Raw genomic sequence first — 20,861 nt, 5'->3', positions numbered from 1 at the left:
ATAGATTTTTCAACAACATTGTCAAAGAGAATTGTATTGCTGAGTGTACTGCAATTCAGCAGTTCACTGTTATGTTATGAGGTCTTAACCTTTTTTGGTTTTTGTTTTATTTTTGTTTTCCAATCAACAAAGGTGTGGGCATCTATTTTCTCTTCGCCTTAGATTTCCAAAAGTGGAAATTCACTCTTAAGCCTTGGATTTGTCTTGTTAAATTGTACTTGTGAAAGATTAACAAATGAAAATTGCAATTGTTCTGAATTTTCCTTTTCTCTAGATTTTTGTCAACACTGATTATTATTATTTTATCAATTTTATAGATGAAAAATCTGCATTTTATGTTATTTTCATTTAACTCAGGGTGGGTCAATTATGTATCTTTTGCAGTAAATGCCTGATTATGTGTTACTTATTTTTACTTAACTGGGAAGCCTTAAAATACTTATTTGTAAGAATTTGTTTAACAGTAAGCATATTAGCCCCCAGTTAGTGTTGCAGATTTCCTCATTAGTCTACTTGTTTTTTCTGACATGGGAAAAAAAAACACTTTTTAATTTAATGTATTTAAATCAGCAGTAGTTTTCTTTATGGTTTTCTTTCTTTGGGGTATCAACTGAGAAGGCTTTCTGTTGCTTCAAAACCTTGGGAGCTTTCCAGATGTAAACTCCCACTGGGGGGGGGGCAGCGAGGGAAGGAAGAGACAGGCCACTCTAGGGTAGTAGGTGGTACCTGGTTTTTGTTCGTTTTGTTTGTTTTATGGGAGAATCATAGGGCATTTGTCTCACAGTCATCAGATTGAGTCTCCGGTCGGGCTTGGGATTCTCTCTCTCTGTGTCTCTGTCTCTGTCTGTCTCTCTCTCTCTCTCAAAATATATAAATAAACCTATTTTTTTAAAAATGCTTATCTGGCTTTGTGCCTTTCCAAGGACTGTCTCTTTACAGCAATCCTTTTGATAGATATAGTATATAGATGTAGTATTATCTCACTTCACAGGTGATAAAACTGAGGATCAGTGAGGTTAAGTAAGATGTACAAATTTGCACCGTTAGTAAGTAGAAGAGCTGGGATAGAAAGTCAGCATGAACCCAGAACTTGTCTTTTCCCATTATTTCATTTTTCAGGCCAGAAAGAGATATCTTTCCAATTATATTTTATGCTCCTAAGTTTTCATGGTTTTTCCCCCCACATAGGAAATAACACATTTTATTATTTTATTCTTGTTTTTTTCTATTATATTTTCCATTATTATTAGTCAAATCAATACCTGTACTAATACTGGATATTTATTTGAGATCTGACTGCATTTGTAAAGTGTTTTTTGAGTACTTCTTTTATTAATAATCTTGTGTTTTTCAAATAGACAGACATAATTTGCCAACAATCCTCCAGTGGCGTATTTTCCAATATTTATACTACTTATTTGTTTTCGATATATTTTTGTGGTAGTTGGAACTACAGAATCAACAGTCAAGTAATTGAGTGCTGTTTGTTTCCCCCAGGTTTATGTTAATACTTATTATTTATTCGATAACTGTTTACCCACTCTGGAATGGATAAAAGTGGACCCAGTCCTCATCAAGTTTGTATTCTGGTTTGAGAGTAAGGCATTTGACAACTATTGAGACTACTATTTCTTTCCATTTGATAAGTAGAGCAATCCATGAGAATGCATACAACAGAACCTGACCCGGCTGAACTTGGGAAGAGTGGGGGATTTTGGACAGAGGGAGTGGCAAAGAAACTTTCACCCCAAAAGAGTAGCCTTAGTGAAGACCCTGAAGATGGAAAGTCTGTGACATGCCTAAGAGATGAAGTAGGCTAGTGGGGCTTGTGATTGACAAGTACTGAACAGAGTGGCATGACAAGTTGGAGGGGTGGGCTGGGGCCATGTAATGCATGATCTTATAGGCCATTTTTATTTAAAAAAAAAAATCCTTCTAGCTGCAGCATGCATCCTAGATTGAAGAGGGAAAATGCACGTTTATAAACCAGTTAGGAGACTATTGCCAAGGAATGATTCTTGGCTTAGACAGTAGAGATGGTGATGGAGTTTGAAATGCAGGAACATTTGGGAGGTATTTAGGAGGTTAAGTTGTTAGGATTCTGAGGGGTTATTGAACAGTGGGGAAAGGGAGAGAGGAATAGGAAGGTTTATTCCAAAAGTGTAGTTTGTGAAAGTGGATTTACTGTGGTGCATGTTACCAAGATAAACAATACAAGACACCCAAGTTTGGGGGTAAAATAATTCCACTTTGGGGAGCTTGAATTTGAGTGTCCAAAAGACTTCAAATTAAGCCCTTTTTTATTTTAATTCTTTAAAAAATTTTTAAACATTTACTTTTGGGGTGGGAGGGGCAGAAAGAGGGAGACAGAGGATCCAAAGCAGGCTCCACCTTGTGAGCACAGAGCCCAGTTTGAGTCTTGAACCCATGAACCATGAGATTATGACCTGAGCTAAAATCAATAGCCACCCAGGCACCCCTTAGAATGTTTTCTACTGTTTATTTTTGAGAGAGAGCACCCATGACCTGAACCGAAGTTGGTTGCTCAACCGACTGAGCCACCCAGGTGCCTAAGCCTTCCAATAGAAATTGCGTCTGTAGGTCTGGACTGGATATAAATTTGGGAGAAAAGTTGTGAATATGGATGAAATTTCTTAAGCAGAGACTATGAATGAAGAGAGCAAATGGCCTGAATGGAATCCTGAGGGACTCCAATATTCAATATTTGAAAGCTCCGTAGAGGCAAATGAGTCATCAAAGGAAACCAAGGAAAGGAAGATTACGAGAAAAAGTCTGAAAGTATGGTATCAGTAACCTAGAGAGTATTTTATAGATACACTCAAATTTCTCCTCCTACCCCTTACTCCACTGGACTTGTTGAAGCAAATCCCAGACATCATATCTTTTTATCTGTACGTTCCGATGTGTGTCTCTATAAAGATATATTTAAAATGTTTTTTAATGTTTATTTTTGAGAGAGAGAGCATGGCCGGGGGTTGGGGGCCAGAGAAAGAGGGAAACACAGAATCCAAAACAGGCTCCAGGCTCTCAGCTGTCATCTCAGAGTCCAACTGGGGGTTCAAACTCATGAACCGTGAGATCATGACCTAAACCAAAGTCGGATGCTTAACCTACTGAGACACTAAGGCACCCCTCTATTTTTAAGTTTTTGAGGAACCTGCATACTGTTTTCCAGAGGGCTACACCAGTTTATAGTCCCATGAACAGTGCAAAAGGGTTCCCCTTTCTCCACATCCTGGCCAACATCTGTTGTTGCCTGAGTTGTTAATTTTAGCCAATCTGACCAGTGTGAGGGGGTACCTCATTGTGGTTTTGATTTGTATTTCCCTGATGATGAGTGATGTTAAGCATCTTTTTATGTGTCTGTTAGCCATCTGGATGTCTTCTTTGGGAAAGTGTCTATTCGTGTCCTCAGCCCATTTCTTCACTAGATTATTTGTTTTTTGGGTGTTGAGTTTGATAAGTTCTTTATAGATTTTGGGTACTAACTTTATCTGCTATGTCATTTGCAAATACCTTCTCCCATTCTGTCAGTTGTCTTTTAGTTTTGCTGATTGTTTCCTTCGCTGTGCAGAAGTTTTTTATTTTGATGATGTCTCAATAGTTCATTTTTGCTTTTATTTCCCTTGCCTCTGGAGGGAAATACCTGGTGAGAAGTTGTTGCGGCTGAGGTCAAAGACATTGTTGCCTATTTTCTCCTCTAAGATTTTGATGGCTTCCTGTCTTACGTTTAGGTCTTTCATCCATTTTGAGTTTATTTTTGTGTATGGGGTAAGAAAGTGGTCCAGGTTCATCCTTCTGCATGTCACTGTCCGGTTTTCCCAGCACCACTTGCTGAAAAGACTGTCTTTATTCCATTGGATATTCTGTCCTGCTTTGTCAAAGATTAGTTGGCCATATGCTTGTGAGTCCATTTCTGGGTTCTCTGTTCTGTACCATCAACCTATGTGTCTGTTCTTGTGCCAGTACCATACTGTCTTGATGATTACAGCTCTGTAATAGAGCTTGAAGTCTGGAATTGTGAGGCCTCCAGCTTCGGTTTTCTTTTTCGGGATTGCTTTGGCTATTTGTGGTCTTTTCTGGCTCCATATAAATGTTAGGAGTGTTCGTTCCTGCTCTGTGAAGAATGCTGATGTTATTTTGTTGGGATTGCTTTGAATATGTAGATTGCTTTGGGTAGTATTGACATTTTAGCAATATTTGTTCTTCCAATCCATGAGCATGGAATGTTTTTCCATTTTTTCATTACTTCTTCAATTTCTTTCATAAGCTTTCTATAGCTTTCAATGTATAGATTCTTCATCTCTTTGGTTAGTTTTATTCCTAGGTGTTTTATGGCTTTTGATGCAATTGTAAATGGGATCAATTCCTTCATTTCTCTTCCTGCTACTTCGTTATTGGTGTATAGAAATGCAACCTATTTCTGTACATTGATTTTATATCCTATGACTTTGTTGAATTCATGGATCAGTTCTAGAAGTTTTTTGGTGGAGTCTTTGGGTTTTCCACATAGAGTATCATGTCATCTACAAAAAGTGAAAGTTTGACTTCCTCTTTTCCAATTTGGATGCCTTTTATTTCTTTGTGCTGTCTGATTGCTTAGGCTAGAACTTCCAACACTAGGTTGAATAACAGTGGTGAGAGTGTAACATCCTTGTTGTTTTCCTCACCTTAGGGAGAAAAGCTCTCAGTTTTTCTCCATGGAGGATGATGTTGGCAGTGGGTCTTTTGTATATGGTATAAATTTTATTTCAAGCCTTGTTTTTCCATTTTTTAAATTTATTTTTTAAGTAACCTTTAGACCCAACACAGGGATTGAGCTCACAATTCCAAGATCAAGAGTTGCATGCTTGGGGCGCCTGGGTGGCTCAGTTGGTTGAGCTTCCTGTCTCTTGATTTTGGCTCAGGTCATGTGGGATTGAGCCCCATGTCAGGCTGAGTGCTAGACCTGGAGCCAGCTTAAGATTCTCTCTTTCCCTCTGCCCCTCTCCTCCTCCTCTCACACTCTGTCTCTCTAAGAAAAAGAAAAAGAAAAAAGAGTTGACTGCTCTACTGACTGAGCAAGCCAGGCACCCCTATCTTAAACCTTTTCATTTTATATTTGTATTTTTTTCTTAGTTCCCAATGGCATTAACATAGTTACATATTTGCTTTTTTAAATCAGATAGGAATTTAGATGAAAACTCATCCTTTTCAAGTAGAATTCTATGAGTTTTGACAAATGCACATAGTTGTAACCATTACCTCAATGAAGATACAGAATATTTTCATCACTTTCCAGAATTCCGTGTATCTTTGTAATAATTACTTATTTGATTTGATTTCACAATAATAGTACTGATACTATTATGCTATTATAATTACTGAAAATAGTTTAAGAATTTTTTAAGTGTTTTTGTCAGGTATATTCCATATAGATATATAGTCAAATAAATGTGCTCTAGAGTCCACTGAAATAATTCCTCTTTGTGTTACAAAGCCATCAACTTTGTTGATATACAGGTGCATTTGTTTCACTTTGCTTGTTTTAGGGACAGTTTCTAAATTTTTTTAACTTTGTGCTAAAATCCTGTGAAGTATTTACTTGATTCTGAATTCCAGTCTACAGAATAAGCTATATTTAGAGAAGTCTGGAGCTTAGAGGAAGTGTCCCACGGAACTAGGAATCAGACGTCTCGGGAAGGTTCCTGCCTGGCTGCCACTGCTGGTACTCCTGAGGTGCACAATAAGGGTGATTGATTCTTGGAAAAAAGAAAAAGATGCAGAGTGAAACCAACTGCCCCTAAATGAATTGATGCTGCTGGAGCAAAGCAGTGCTGCTGGTTTGATGCTAACAGAACGGAGCAAGTCGCTTCTCCTCATGTCAGTATCGTTCTAGTCCCCACTGTTGATGGAGTCTAACAGGAAGCCAGTTGAATAAAGGAGAAATAGTTTGTATAAAGGGGTGAATGTGTGGACATGAGATACAATAACTAGCAACATTGAAAAAGCAAAATCACTTAGTACAAGATCTGTACATCTCAATTTTTTATAGACTTTTCCAAAAACTGCACTTAACATTTTTGATATGAAAGGGGGGGATTTAGAGAATATTACCTGGAGCATAACTTCTCAAGTTTTGGTTTTTTTTTAACTTCTCAAACTTTAATAAGACCTGGGAATCATGTTAAAAATGCAAAATCTAGGGCGCCTGGGTGGCGCAGTCGGTTAAGCGTCCGACTTCAGCCAGGTCATGATCTCACGGTCCGTGAGTTCGAGCCCCGCGTCAGGCTCTGGGCTGATGGCTCGGAGCCTGGAGCCTGTTTCCGATTCTGTGTCTCCCTCTCTCTCTGCCCCTCCCCTGTTCATGCTCTGTCTCTGTCTGTCCCATAAATAAATAAAAAACGTTGAAAAAAAATTTAAAAAAAAAATGCAAAATCTGGGGGTGCCTGGGTGGCTGAGTCGGTTCAGCTCATGATCTCACGGTTTGCGGGTTCAAGCCTCGCTTGGGGCTCAGTGCTGACTGAGCTAGCTCCAAGCCTAGAGCCTGCTTCCATTCTGTGTCTCCCCCTCTCTCTCTCTGTCTCCCCTCCCCCCACTAGTGTTCTGTCTGTCTCTCTCTCTCAAAAATAAATAAACATAAAAAATGCGAAATCTGATTCAATAGTCCTGAGGTGGATCTGACAGTTTGCATTTCTAATAAATGCCCAGGTGATGCTAATGACTGCATTTTAGAAGGTTTAACATTTTGCTATCTTTCCACAGCCACGACCATGTCATTCTTCTGCTACCATAGGAGAAAAATGCCCCGTACGTGACTCACACCAGTTTCCTACCCACTAAATAAGGGACAAACCTAGCCCCCGGACAGCGCGAAAGACAGGATTTGGAGCATCGGTGCTCGGCTTGGCCTCTTATTGGGCATGGATGACGTCACTCGGCCAGGCGTGGCTCTAGTTGTGACGTTTCCCAAGGCGGATGGTCAAGGACGCGGCGGAAGGCGGGAGCGGAAGTGAGGATGCTGGAGGGCGGGGTGGGTGGCGGAAGGGGAGGGCCGGGGAAGTGGCTCCAGTGGGTCCTTTTCCGGCGCTAGGGGCCGGAAGTTGTGGCCCGGCGGTGTCAACCTGGGAGCTGCAGGCTGGGAGTGTGGCTGAGACCGCGACCATGGGCGGGAAGAACAAGCAGCGGACCAAGGGGAACCTGAGGGTGAGTGCGAAGTGGCTCGGCTGACCGGGAGGAGTTCTTCTCTCGAAGCGGCTGGCTCCACCACGCGCGCGGCCGGAGGGCTTGTGGAGCGCGGTTGTGGGGAGGCGTGTGTTTGCGTGTCGAGTGTGACCTCCCGGTTGTGTGTGCGTCCCCACGAGCGGGATGGGTTGCCTCCGAGGAGATTGGGGATTTGCGAGAGAAAAGATGGTCCATGCTAGAGCTGTCTCCACCTGAGCACAGACCCCAACAGTTTCCATTAAGAGATGGTTCAGTGTCTGTCTCAACTGGAAGGTTACCTGGCCGGGGTAGCAGGGGTTCGGGTGGGGGGAGTGGCGTTAGGAACAAGGGAGTTGGGTAGGAAGCATTTAAAGTGAGCCTGGTGTGCGGGGCATCTCGACTCATGTCGCCCATTTGCTCAAAAACCTGGGGCTCCCCACATTCCTCGGGGTAAAGGCCAAATCCCCGACGATGGTATGTGGCCTGCCTTTGGCCCCTTCCTGTCTCTGGCACCATCTTCAACGTCCTCCTCCTCGCTCGCTCCCTCCATCCAGCCACACTGACCTCGTCACCGAGCCTTGACCTTGCCTGGCAGGCTCCCCAACGCTCTTTTGTTAGGTGGCTGCAAATATTGCCGGAGACACCCCATTGAGCTCTCTCATGATCGCCTGTTTTTAAAGTGTAGCCCTCCTCCCACTCCCTGTGCTCCTTTCCTGCTTTATCTTACTCCTTTGCACTTAGGACTTCTCACATACCGTGTAATTTACTGTCTCCCTTTATGTACTGTCTTGCTTCCCTGGGATGTAAGTATTATGAAGTCAGGTGTTTTCATGAAGGCTGTTGTTATTCTAGGAGCGTAGGACAAGGATTGGCATAGAGTAGACGCTAGCTAAATACTGTTTGAAGAATACCCACAAGTGGATTAAACCTACATGATTAGGGATGTCATAATGTATTTTTATGGTACTAGGTTTGTTATGGCACAGTCCAATTTTATGGGAGTGCTTTTCCCCTGTTTCTGATCAAATTCTAGTGATATCAGTACAACATTGTCTTAGATCTGTCATTTAGTCTGTTTTTGGCAGATAGTACCAACAATAGTAGTGACTTGCCTTGTGCGGGTACTGTGTTAAACACTTGCATTCTCATTGGATTTTAATTTTTTTATTTAAATAATTTTCTTGTTTTTTTTTTTAAGTATTCCAAATATGAGGGAAAGTTGCAAAAATATTAGAGTGACAAGCCATATGTTCTTTACCTAGAATCACCAGTTGTTAATATTTGGTGACGCTTGTTTTCTCTCTCTAAATATATGTGTTTTGCTGAACCATATGAGAACTAGTTGCATACATCATGACACTTAGCTCCTAAGTACTTCAGCAGGTATGTTCTAAACAAATGCCATTCTTCTACATAACCTTGAGCAATTACAACATGCAGAAAATTTAACTTCAGTAAAATACTATTATCTAATAACATAGAACACTATTTAGATTTCTGTAGTCATCTCAATAATGTTCTCTATGACTTGTTATGAGATACAGCATTTTTTTTTTTTTTTTAAATTTTTTTTTCAACGTTTATTTATTTTTGGGACAGAGAGAGACAGAGCATGAACGGGGGAGGGGCAGAGAAAGAGGAAGACACAGAATCAGAAACAGGCTCCAGGCTCTGAGCCATCAGCCCAGAGCCTGACGCGGGGCTCGAACTCACGGACCGCGAGATCGTGACCTGGCTGAAGTCGGACGCTTAACCGACTGCGCCACCCAGGCGCCCCGAGATACAGCATTTTAAAAAAAACACTGAAGGTCCAATCAAGGATGGAGTGATTCCATTCAGTTATTTAGTTCTAGGTAGTTTTCCCGTGTTTTGTTTTGTTTTTTTTTCTTCTTCTGCTGCTGCTTTTTTGAGGGTAGTTCTTCTATAACAGGGACAGTCTGGAAAAGTCTAGGCCACTTGTTTTACTTAATTTAGAATTGTCTAATTGTTCCTTTGATTGGATTCAGGTTAAACAGGTTTTGATAGGAATGCTTCATAGGTGCTGTAGCATCATCAGTGGATCGGGTGCACATGATGCTTGCGTGTCTTATTAGTGATGTTATTTAATCACTTGGTTAATGTGATGTCCATTATAAGAGTATCTTTTTCTACTGGCTATTAGCAAATAACACTGGGAGTGGTATTTTGAGACTGAGAATAACCTGTTCTCTCACAAACTTTCACTTAATTGTTTTAGCATCCTTTGTTGATTTCTTGCTGCAATCAATTTTAATGGTTTAAAAACTATATTTAGTTTTGACAGTAACCCAAGTAACAGCTTAGTTGCTATTTTTTTTTTTTTCATTTTAAAGATAATGGTTCGGAGGCTTAGAGGAGTTAATTTACCTACGTTCATTAGCCAGGAAGTTGCATAGTTGAGGTTTGAACCTCAGAGTGGCAGTCTTTCATTCAACAGAAGACTTTGAGTACTGAATGCCATGTGTTCAAAGATGATAGATGTTTCTTATTCTTGAACTGTTAGTCAGATGAGAGACATATAAGTAAGCAAATGATTATAGTATATTAAAGAACTATGATACAGGTGTGAGTAGAAAGAAAACAGTGGAACAGAAAAATAATGGTAATTGACCTGTGGGAGACAAAGGTTGAAAACAAGAGTGTGTTTTGAAAGATGAATAAGAGTTTGTCAGGCAATGGGAAGAAAGAAAAGGTTTTCAGGCAAAGAGAAGAGATTGCACAAACATCAGATTGTGAAGGGCATAACCTATTCAGAGAACTGTGAATTCACTTTGGGACTGGAACATCAGTGGTGGCAGCAAAATTGGGAGAGGAGGGGGGGACCTGTGACAAGGGAAGAAAAGAGTGTTGGGAGATACACCTTGGAGAAGTGGAGGCCAGATGCTGAAATATCTTGTAAATCTTCCAGAGTTTGGCCTTTAAACTGTAGAGTCAGGATTGCCACCTCAGATACCTCTAGAAGACAGGCACAAAGGAGTGAAGTAGGGGCGTGCCTGGGTGGCTTAGTTAAGTGTCCAGCCCAACTCTTGGTTCTGGCTCAGGTCACGATCTCACAGACGGTTGTGAGATCAAGCCCTGCGTCTGGCTCTCTGCTGACACCGTGGAGCCTACTTGAAATTTTCTCTCTTCCTCTCTGCCCCTCTCCTGCTCATGTGCGCTTTCTCTCTCTCTCTCTCTCTCTCTCTCTGTAAAAAAAAAAAAAAAAAAAAAGAAAAATGAAGCGCATGTAGTATAAGGAATAAAATCAAGGTTCTTAATTTTTGAACTGTGGGTATAAGCATTTAATATACAGTAGAGGAAGTAATAAGAAACAGTAACTATTTTAAGCTCAAAGTAAACATTGAATAAAAAGACACAATTAGCCTATTTTAAAAATAATTTGTTACTTTACCATTGGAAATTGGAAATCTCATACCTTTCTTCACTCAGTTACCTCTAGCAGCTCTGGTATTTCAGGTCAGTTCAGAATTTAGCCTAGACTCCTTTAGCTTTTAGCATTAACTAGTTTTTTATACTAGTTCATTATTCTGTTTTATAATAAAACTTTACAAATGGTATTATAGATAAAATTCTGATGTCCCAGTGTCATCATACTTAGTTTTCAACATTGTGTTATAATTCACTAACTTCCTTTGTAGCTCTTTATTCATGTACCAATATTGAGAAAGGCGAACTGAATAATGTTAGTTCATTTTAATGAAGTTCCAAAATGGAGAACTTTTTTTGAAATTAGTCTTAAATGCTACTATTTTGAAAAAAAAATGTAATTCATGTTATCATTTTCATTTCTGGTCATTCAGTTTAGAAAGTAGCCGAGATTATTCCTTGACAAATGAGTTTCCCAAACACAATTTTGCTAGGTATGAGCAAATTGAATCACCTTTCAGCCATTCTTTTAGAGAGGTCAGGAACAGATGAATACGTGGGTTGTAACGTCATGCTAGACATTGAACTGAGGCATTTTTCTATTAGCTAACAATGGATATGTTTGTTTCTTTAGCAGTTTAAATGTTTTCTTTATCGCAATCAACCTATTAACTTTTTGTACTAGGAAGCTACTATATTGTGTATCGATTTAACAAACCACAGGCTATGGTTCAAAGGAATGTATCATATATCCTGACCATTGTATTGATTTTATGTCCATAGTAATATAATTTGTGACCATTATAGCTCAAAGAAGTTAGAGTAACTTTGGGTATGTAGAAATGAGTGTGTCTGCCCTCAAGGAACTCCTAGTCGTAGAAATAGCTATCATTAGATTGGTCCCATGGTGATTGTTTAATAAATGTTTGTTGAATGGATGAAAAGATACAATTCATTTATGAATCAATTTTATATCATTACATAGTACACATTTGTGTGTATATACTCTTTATACAAATTTGGAAATTAATTTTATAAAGTAGTATTTATTCTTACTGTATGTGATGCATTCTGAGTTTTAACATTTTATTCTATTTTTTTGAAATGCTGTCTTGACCCATTAAGTTAATATCATGAGCCACTAATGGATTGTGTCCAGTTTAATAAACATTTTTCTGATGTTTAGCAAACCAGAAAATGGTTCCTAGGATAATTATTAATAGATTCTTAGTGATGGGAACATTGCAGTGGATGAAATCTTAGGCTAGGAAATAAAAAGTTCTTGGGGCTCCTGGGTCACTCAGTCAGTTAAGCTTTTGCCTCTTGATTTCAGCTCAGGTCATGATCTCTTGATTCATGAGATCAAGCCCCATATTGGGCTCTGCACTGTCAGTATAGAGCCTGCCTGGGATTCTCTTTTTTTCTGTGCCCCTCCCCTAGTCGTGTGTGTGTGTGTGTGTGTGTGTGTGTGTGTGTGTGTGTGTGTGTGTACACTCATGCTCTCTCTCTCAAAATAAATAAATTTAAAAAAACATTTAAAAAGAGAGGCTTTATTAAAAAAAAAAAACTAGCAAACAAAACTTCTCAAATAAAAGCTTGTTCCTCTCTGGGAATTGTGAAGGATAAGAACTCAAAATTAAATTTTGAACTCTTCCTAGACTCTGAATCTCCCCCTGCCCCCCACTTTCTTATCAGCCTTCAAACAGTGGCCGAGCTGCAGAACTCCTTGCCAAAGAACAGGGAACAGTGCCTGGATTTATTGGTTTTGGAACGTCACAGAATGACCTCGGCTATGTTCCTGCTATTCAGGGAGCTGAAGAAATTGACAGTCTTGTAGATTCTGATTTCCGAATGGTGCTGCGGAAACTTTCTAAGAAAGATGTCACAACAAAGTTAAAAGTAAGTTTTATGTTGTTTTTTATAAAAATGATCAAGAAAATTCTTTAGTTAGAACAACGTGTCAATTGGTATATTTTATGTAAAGCAAAATGAGCAATCATTTATCACTAATAAGTTCTTTTACAATTGTCCTTTTTTCTGACACATAGACTTAAGCTTAGTTTACCATTTGTCTTCTGGATTACAAATTTGTTTGTCATTCTGCACTTACTTGAACCATTTTGGAATTCTGGCTGTGCAGTTTTTCCCGTTAGAGAATGGGAAATTTGACCTTATAATATTAAATTGAGTTCTTTGTGCATATTTTATTTTTTAAAAAAATTGAGAAGCTTCTATCATAGTATGCTGTGAAGGAACCCTTCAAATTAGTCCCATATGGCACAAACAGAAGCAGTGCATTCTCCCGTTACATAAAATAGACTGTTTCTAGCACAGAAAAGATCTAATGAGTAGCCAATATTATGGCGGTTGATTCTTAGTAATGTTGCGAATTTACTTTCAGGCTATGCAGGAATTTGGAACCATGTGTACAGAGAGAGACACAGAAGTCGTAAAAGGAGTTCTTCCATACTGGCCAAGAATTTTCTGCAAAATTTCACTTGTAAGTATTAAAAACTTACACTAGTTTATTTCGTTGTACAGTTTTTGATTGAAGTCATGAGAACTATTACACGTACATGATTCATTTTTGGTGAGGAGTATAGAATGTTATGTCAATATTATGCAGTTTGGATCATGTTAAGTTGTATAAAGTGTATTTGAAGTCTGGGTTTTCAAAACTGATGTGATTACTAGAGGATTACCTAGATACTTTCTAGTTATAGTAAATTCTGACAGTTTAACTTCTTTGTATATTTGCTGGAAGAGAATGAGAGTGAATTGCTTAATATTTATTGAAGGCCTAACCTTGAATAGTCTATCTCGAATAGTTTTTATCATTGCGAGAAGGGGAAAAGGAAAGATTAATCAATTTTTTTCACATAATAATTAATTTTAGTTTAGCTCTGCACATAGGTGAATTCTTACTAATGGGTCATCATAGCATATCTGGAAATGTCTGTATATGTTTTTATGGGTTAGAGATATTTTAAACCATATTATATTTTCAATAGGATCACGATCGCCGGGTTCGAGAAGCCACGCAGCAGGCTTTTGAAAAGCTTATCCTTAAAGTAAAGAAACACTTGGCTCCTTATTTAAAAAGTTTAATGGGCTATTGGTTAATGGCTCAGTGTGATACTTACACGCCAGCTGCATCTGCAGCAAAAGATGCCTTTGAAGCAGCTTTCCCTCCAAGCAAGCAACCTGAAGCCATAGCATTTTGTAAGGATGAAATTACAAGTGTAAGTTCTTGGAGTGATTCTAATTTTAAAATTAGCTAAAATTTGCTAATTTTGCGGGGAAGGGGTAAGAGCTTTTAAGTAAGACGAGGTTTATGCTCTAACTGTTCACCATTGACAGTTCAATAAAATCTCAAGGCTCATGGGATTTTTCCTCCTGTGTAGGTGCTACAGGATCATCTTATAAAAGAAACACCTGATACACTCAGTGATCCACAGTAAGTTGTGTTATATCTATGTAACTCACGTTAAGGATTGGCTTCACTCATCCATAACAAGATGGTAATTTCAATGTGACATTTTTAAAAAAGAGATTCTTAAAGTAGAGATGAGAATACTTACTATAATGCTATATGCCAGGTGCTATTTTAAGTGTTTTTACTTGCAGTTATCTTGCTATTTAACTTGAATTATCTGGGCATTACACATTTGGTTGTTTAAAAAGAGATGTTTTTATATTTTTCCACATTTACCTTTTGATTGTCCTAGCAGGAATCATTTTAAGGTCCGGTTGAACTAGTGGAAGAACTCTGAATAGTTCTGTTGAGAGTGGTAAAATCACCCATTTACTTTTGCGTACTAGTCAAACTATTAGGAGTCCCTAATGGCAAGTAATCCTAGATGCACTGATATCCATTCCCTAGACTCATCCTATTACTTGCTACTGAGAACAGTGTATTGCCCACTTTTTTCAAGCCACGGCTTTTCATCTACTTTCCCCTTGTATTAGTTGAAAAATATGTGATTCAAATTTTGTGTTTGTTTGTATTTTAAGGGAGGAGGGTTGGCACAGGACGAATAGAATGCAGAAATAAAAATAAAGCAACTTTGGTAGATATTTAATGATAAAACATTTAAAATAGAAGTGCTAAGTATGTAGTTTGGCTTATGCTCAATTCTTATATATGTTTATTTTCTTTTCACATCAAGAACGGTTCCAGAGGAAGAAAGAGAAGCTAAATTCTATCGGGTTGTAACTTGTTCCTTATTGGCATTAAAAAAATTGCTTTGCCTCTTACCTGATAATGAGCTTGATTCTCTGGAGGAAAAATTTAAGTCTCTTTTATCACAGAATAAGTTTTGGAAATATGGAAAACACAGTATACCTCAGGTATCTTAATCTTTTATTGTAAACATCTGTGACTCCTTTTTTCCACCCTGATCTTGTTAGTTTATGTTTGTGTTTTATGCTTATTGTTTAGGTTTAAAACTCTGCAAACACATCTTTGTGGTTGGACTGAATTGCCTCTTTTACTGCAATGTTATTGTATTTTCACTTTTTTATTTAGTTATTTAGACTTCAGAGTTGTATTATCACACTGTTCTGTTCATGGTACTTTAAAATTGTTGGTGTGCATGAAGGTCTTCTAATTTCATGCATTTTTTTTTTCTCTTATGTCTCTGTCTCCTTCTCCATCCTCTGCTAGCTAACCATTCTAAATGTGCTTAGTGTATGTCCTTTTGTATGTATAGTTGATTCTTCTTATTCATGGTAATTAGCTTATATGAAGAACCCATGAATATTGATTAAGTGAATACTGCAGCATTACTCTTAGGGGAAATATAGGATTGGGTGCCTGTGAGTCTCTGGTCACATTTTTGTCCGTTGGTCAATAAGAAACCTTGTTTTATGTGTGTCTCTGTAAAGACATTAATAGATATTGTTGATTCATTAACATTGACAAAGACAATAGCACTAGAAGTCATGCCTGAATGAAGCTTCTGTAACACTTTCTCTATTGGGTATATCACCGCCTTTTGGAATGTATTTTTTACTTGTGCTTTTTAAGAACTAAGTACTTTATTTTTTTAAGTTGATTTATTTGGGTGGGGTGAGGGAAGAGAGAGAGAGAGAGAATGAGAATCCCTAGTAGGCTCCATGCTGTCAGCACCGAGCCTGATGCAGGACTCCATCTGCTGAACTGTGAGATTATGACCTAAGCCAAAATCAAGAGTTGGATACTTAACTGTCTGAGCCACCCAGGTGCCCCAAGTTCTCAGTACTTTTTTAAAAGTACAAAAATACTTTAAATCTATCATGTCCTTATATGAGTATTTGATCAGGCCTTCTAAATACTATGTAGGATTAAGAAATTCGCATCCCTTCTATTTTACCTCTGCATTCCCTCAGTGATAGATGCACTGATTGCCTTCAACTCCCTGCTGTCACAGACAGTGCAGCAGTGAACATCTTCATTCATGTGCCTTCAAATCTGCAAGGATTTCTTTTTCTGAAATTCTCTTAGCTTTTGAATTGCTGAGTCAAAGAGGATATGCATACTTAATTTTCTGACTGGTGCCAGATTGCTCTCTTGAATGGCTGCATTACTCTACACTCAACCATCATTGCCTGATGAGCCCTGTGTATCCTTATATCCTAGCCAGGACTAGAATCCTTAGTTCCCTAATTTTTACCAGTCTAATAGGGTTTCAAAAAAATTTTTTTTTCATTACTCTGCTAACTAGTGACTTTTAGGATCTTTCTATAAGCTTTTTGAATTTTGGTGTTTCTTCTATAAACTACTTGTTTATGTCTTTCTCCCCTTTTTTTGAAGTTTTCGTTTTTTATTTTACTAGAGTTCTTTGTGTATCCTAAATACTTGTCCTTTTGTTGTTTTTAGGCATTGCAAATAATCTCCCACTTTGTTACCTTTCCTGTGTCCTCTTTAGAAAGACATTGTAATTTTCATGTAATCAAAATCACTGCTTTTGCCATATGAAGGCCTTTCCCACTTTTAAGCCAGAAAAACATTCTTGTATTTTTAATAGTTATATCTTTTTTTAATACCTTTACTTTTCATGTGAAGTCTTTGTTTTTTTAATACATTTTTTTTAAGGTTTATTGATTTTGAGAGAGAGAGAGAACGCAAGCAGGGAAGGGGCAGAGAGAGAGGGAGTCACAGGATCTGAAGCAGGCTCCAGGCTCTGAACTGTCAGCACAGAGCCCAAGGCGGGGCTCAAACCCACAAAACACGAGATCATGACCTGAGCCGAAGTTGGACGCTCAACTGACCGAGCCGCCCAGGAGCCCCTGAAGTCTTTAATCCATCAATAAATCTACCTTTTTTTATACAGCATTAAGTAGATACCTAGTCACCTTTCTCTTCATGTGTAGTAAGTCAGTATTCCTAAAAATCACCTAGTGAACTATTCATTCTTTCCCTATTGATTTGTGGTCCTGCCAATATGGTACATTAAATTTCCATATGTTCATAAGTTTGTCTCTAAACTCTGCCTTCTGGTCCATTGGTCTTTGTTTCTTCTTATGCCAGTACCAGAAGTCTGTATCCATTCCATTTTAATATCACATGTTAACGTGACATTATGATGTATCCTGATAACTGCTCAGGTGAATCACTTTTTTTGTCTTCATCTTCAAGATTGACCAAATTGTTTTAGAACTTCATTCTTCTGGGCATCTGGCTGGCTCAATTCGTAGAATATGTGACTTTATTCTTCCCTATAAATTACAGTAAATTTATTGAATTCCTCAAAAAAGTGAATGATTTGGGGAAGCTTGCTCTCTTTATAAAGTTATTGAGCCTGATGTTACGATGAACCTGTCGTATCCCAGTGTATTCAGGTATATAAAAAATATCCTAGAATAATTTTTAAACCAACTTTATTGAGGTATAATTTACTCACAACAAAATGTAACCATTTTAGGCATAGAGTTTAACAAGTTTTGACCAATGTATTTACCCATCTACATGTACATACCCATGTAACCACTACAGTCAAGATACTAAACATTTTTATCACCCAAAAATGGGTTCTTTGAGTCATCCTTCCCCTTACTGTAGGCAACCAGTGACCTGCTTTCTGTTGCTACCGACATACAGGTGTTCATATAAATGGAGCCAAACATTCTGTCTCTGGCTTCTTTTGCTCACTATAATGTTTTTAAGATTTATTCATTGTTGCATGTATCAGCAGTCCATCCCTTTTTATTGTTTAGTCTCTGTTATGGACATGGATTTTCATTTTTCTTGGGCAATTTCAGGGGAGGAAATTGATGGTTCATAGAGTACATATATATACGTTAAATTTGTAAGAAGGTGTCAAACTATTTACCAAAGTGGTTGTGTACTTTTGTCAGCGGTGTATGAGATTGATTTTGTATCAATTGTTTTCATTTAGGTCATCTTCATGGGTGTGGGATTCAGGGATCAGCAAACGATATATACAGCTTATGGGTCAAAATGTGGCACACCTGTTTTTGTAAATAGTTTTTTGTATTGTCTGTGGCTGCTTTCATGCTAATAAAGCAAAGCTAAGTAGTTGGAAGAGAGACCATATGGCTTACAAAGCCTAAACTATTTTACTGTCTGGCTCTTTAAAGAAAATGTTTACTGACCTCTGGGGTAGAGATTTTTCATTGTGATTTTAATTTGCATTTCCCTGATGGCTGATGATGTTGGACATATTTTAACGTGCTTCTTGGCCATTTGTATATCTTTTTGAGGTGTCCAAGTCTTTTGCTCACTTTTGAATTTAATGTTTTTTTTATTTCTAAAGGTTCTACTTGGTTTTTTGTATTTTCTATTTCTTTGATGAATTTTCCTGTTGTTTTTTTTTTAAAGACTTTTTTAAGAGCAGTTTTAGGTTCATAGCACAATTGAAGATGCAGATTTCCCATATATGCCCTCCCATCCCTTCCCCTCTCAGATGCCTAGCCTCCCCCATTATAAGCATCCCCTACCAGAATGCTACATTTGTAACAATTGATAAACCTACATTTTTTTAAGCAAGCTGTATGCCCAGTGTGGCCATTGAACTCACAACCCGGACAGAAGTCACATGCTCTACGGACTGAAGCCAACCAGGCACCCCTGAACCTACATTGATAAACGATGAAGTCCAGAGTCCATAGTTTATTTACATTAAGGTTGATTCTTGGTGTTGTACATTCTATTTCTTATTTATTTATTTTTATTCATTGTTCTCTTTTCCTTTACCTCACGGATTGTAGTTTTGATAGCTGCTTTAGAGTTCATGTCTGATAATAACATCTGTTCTTCTTGGGATTGATCTCAGTTACTGTCTTAGGAAATGGGATCACGTTTTCCTGACTCTTCATATTTCAGTAATTTTAGATCGTATCCTGTTCATAGACACTTGGGCTGTACTCTGAAAGTTATGTTTTAGAGACTGAATTGTTTTATATTGCTCCCAAGGGTGTTGATATTTTTGTGTTGGTAGACCGTTAACTTGGATAGACTCTAACTGCAAACTGTCATGCCTGCTGCGGACAGCATCTCCGATCTCAGCTCAGTTCTTTCCGCCTTAGCTTCGAACAGCTTTCACTTTACCCTGTGCATGGTTCAAGAGTCAACTATAGTTGTTTTAGACCATAAACACAGAAATGTGGGGGTTCCCTTCGCTCCCTCCTAGAGTTCCTGCCACTCTCTTGCCGAGTTGGTTACCCTGGGCTCTTCTTTCTGGTTCTTCCACTTCCTCCAACGAGGCTTTTTATTGGAGTTGTAGCTGTCCCTGTGCCTCTGCGGTGGTGACCGCAACCACCTTCCAGGCACAGCTGCACAGAATGCAAGCTCTGTTTGTGTGGATTGCTTACTCCGTATTTTGATTTCCCATATTTTGATTTGTCTTCAGTTGTTTTTTGCGTTTTATTCCTAGAACCTATGGTTGTTTTTGGTAAGATCAGTGTATCAGTCTTTTTACTCAATATTCTTTTGCTCACTTACCTATTTATTTATTTATCTCTTTTGCCCATTTTAAAATTGAGTTTTTGGTTTTTTAGTTTTGAGTTATGAATGTGCTTTACTTATTGTGGATATAAGTATTTTGTCAGATAAAGAATCATGAATGTTTTCTTTTAGTCTGTGGCTTAACTTTTCATTTTGTTAATGGTTTTTAGAGAGTAGGTTTTTAATCTTTATGAAGTCCGGTTTGTCAATTTTTTATGGCTCTTGCTTTTGATTTCTTATCTTTAATCTTTGCTTACCTCAAGTTTGCAAAGATTTTCTCTGTTCTAGAAGTTTTATAGTTTAGGTTCATTTAGAATTAATTTTTGTATATGATGTAGTGGTAAGAGTCAAATTAATTTTTTTTTCATAGAAGTATCCCATTTGTTGAAAGATTGTCTTTTCCTTACTCTGGCACCTTTGTCAAAATTCAGTTGACCTTATATCTTGGATTTAAATTTTAGACTCTTTTATTCTGTTCCATTTATTTATATGTTTATCCTTACACCAATACCATATTCTCTTAGTTATTATTTTTTTACAATAAGTCTAGAAACCATCCAACTTTGTTCTTCTTCCAAAATTTTTAGGCTGTGTTAGGCCCTTTTCATCTCAGAGTACTATTTTTATAATATGTTCCATCCTGAACGTGTTTATGGTTTTGTTGCTATTGTGACAGTCACTATGTTTTTTAATTACGTTTTTTTGTTTCTACTGGTAGATGTATACTATGCTTTTGTATGTAAATTGTATATTCAGCAACTCTCCCAAACTCTTGTTCTGATAGTGTTTACATCTTTTTGAATATTTTTTATAGCCTGTTATTTTGCTATGATTATGCTACATGTTTGAGTTACTTTCCAATTCTTTTTATTTTTTCCTTATCTGTGTGTGAATTAGGTCCTCCACTACCATGTTGAGGGAGGTGGTGATAGCTGGCATCCTTTTCTTGTTCCTGACTTTAATGGAAATAGTTGTAAACTCTTATGTTTTGATTATGATGCTTGCTGTAGATTTCATAAAGTTTAAGATTGCTTTTCTATTTTTAGTTTGCTGAGTATTTTTGTCATAAAATAATGATGAAATTTTCTTGATTGCCTTTCTCATATGTTTAAATGATCATATTATTTTCCAGCCTAGTCATGCTATGTGTTTATCTTTTTAAATACACTGCTAACATCATTTGGTAATATTTTATATAAAATATGCAGAAATAAAGTACTTTGTGGGGTTAAATATATGTGTATGTGTATTTTTTTTAATCCCAGAAAACATTATTATTGTATTCTCAATCTTCATTTAGATTTATCTTCATATTTGTTGCTTTATT

At 37.7% G+C, this 20,861-nt stretch overlaps 1 protein-coding gene across 2 annotated transcripts in view; it reads left to right on the top strand.

The window, feature by feature from the left end:
* LTN1 (listerin E3 ubiquitin protein ligase 1) overlaps positions 1-20,861 on the top strand; it is a 69,142-nt gene that overhangs the window by 1,688 nt on the left and 46,593 nt on the right. The window contains exons 2-9 of one of the 2 annotated variants that reach the window (XM_086675800.1): positions 5,623-5,883; positions 6,766-7,012; positions 7,094-7,206; positions 12,283-12,486; positions 12,989-13,087; positions 13,599-13,829; positions 13,992-14,044; positions 14,757-14,937. In XM_086675800.1, coding sequence (XP_086531926.1) covers positions 6,979-7,012; positions 7,094-7,206; positions 12,283-12,486; positions 12,989-13,087; positions 13,599-13,829; positions 13,992-14,044; positions 14,757-14,937 — 915 coding nt within the window. In that variant the 5' untranslated portion in view covers positions 5,623-5,883; positions 6,766-6,978. Of the gene's footprint in view, positions 1-5,622; positions 5,884-6,765; positions 7,013-7,093; positions 7,207-12,282; positions 12,487-12,988; positions 13,088-13,598; positions 13,830-13,991; positions 14,045-14,756; positions 14,938-20,861 lie in introns of those variants that run through there. The other variant, XM_086675801.1, reaches the window with a different exon arrangement.

Source organism: Puma concolor, chromosome C2 (genome assembly GCF_028749965.1).
Source record: "Puma concolor isolate L17-30 chromosome C2, mPumCon1.1.hap2, whole genome shotgun sequence".
In the NCBI taxonomy this organism is placed as follows: domain Eukaryota; kingdom Metazoa; phylum Chordata; class Mammalia; order Carnivora; family Felidae; genus Puma; species Puma concolor.
Note: the sequence above shows the minus strand (reverse complement) of the source record. Positions and strands in the feature narration are given on the sequence as shown.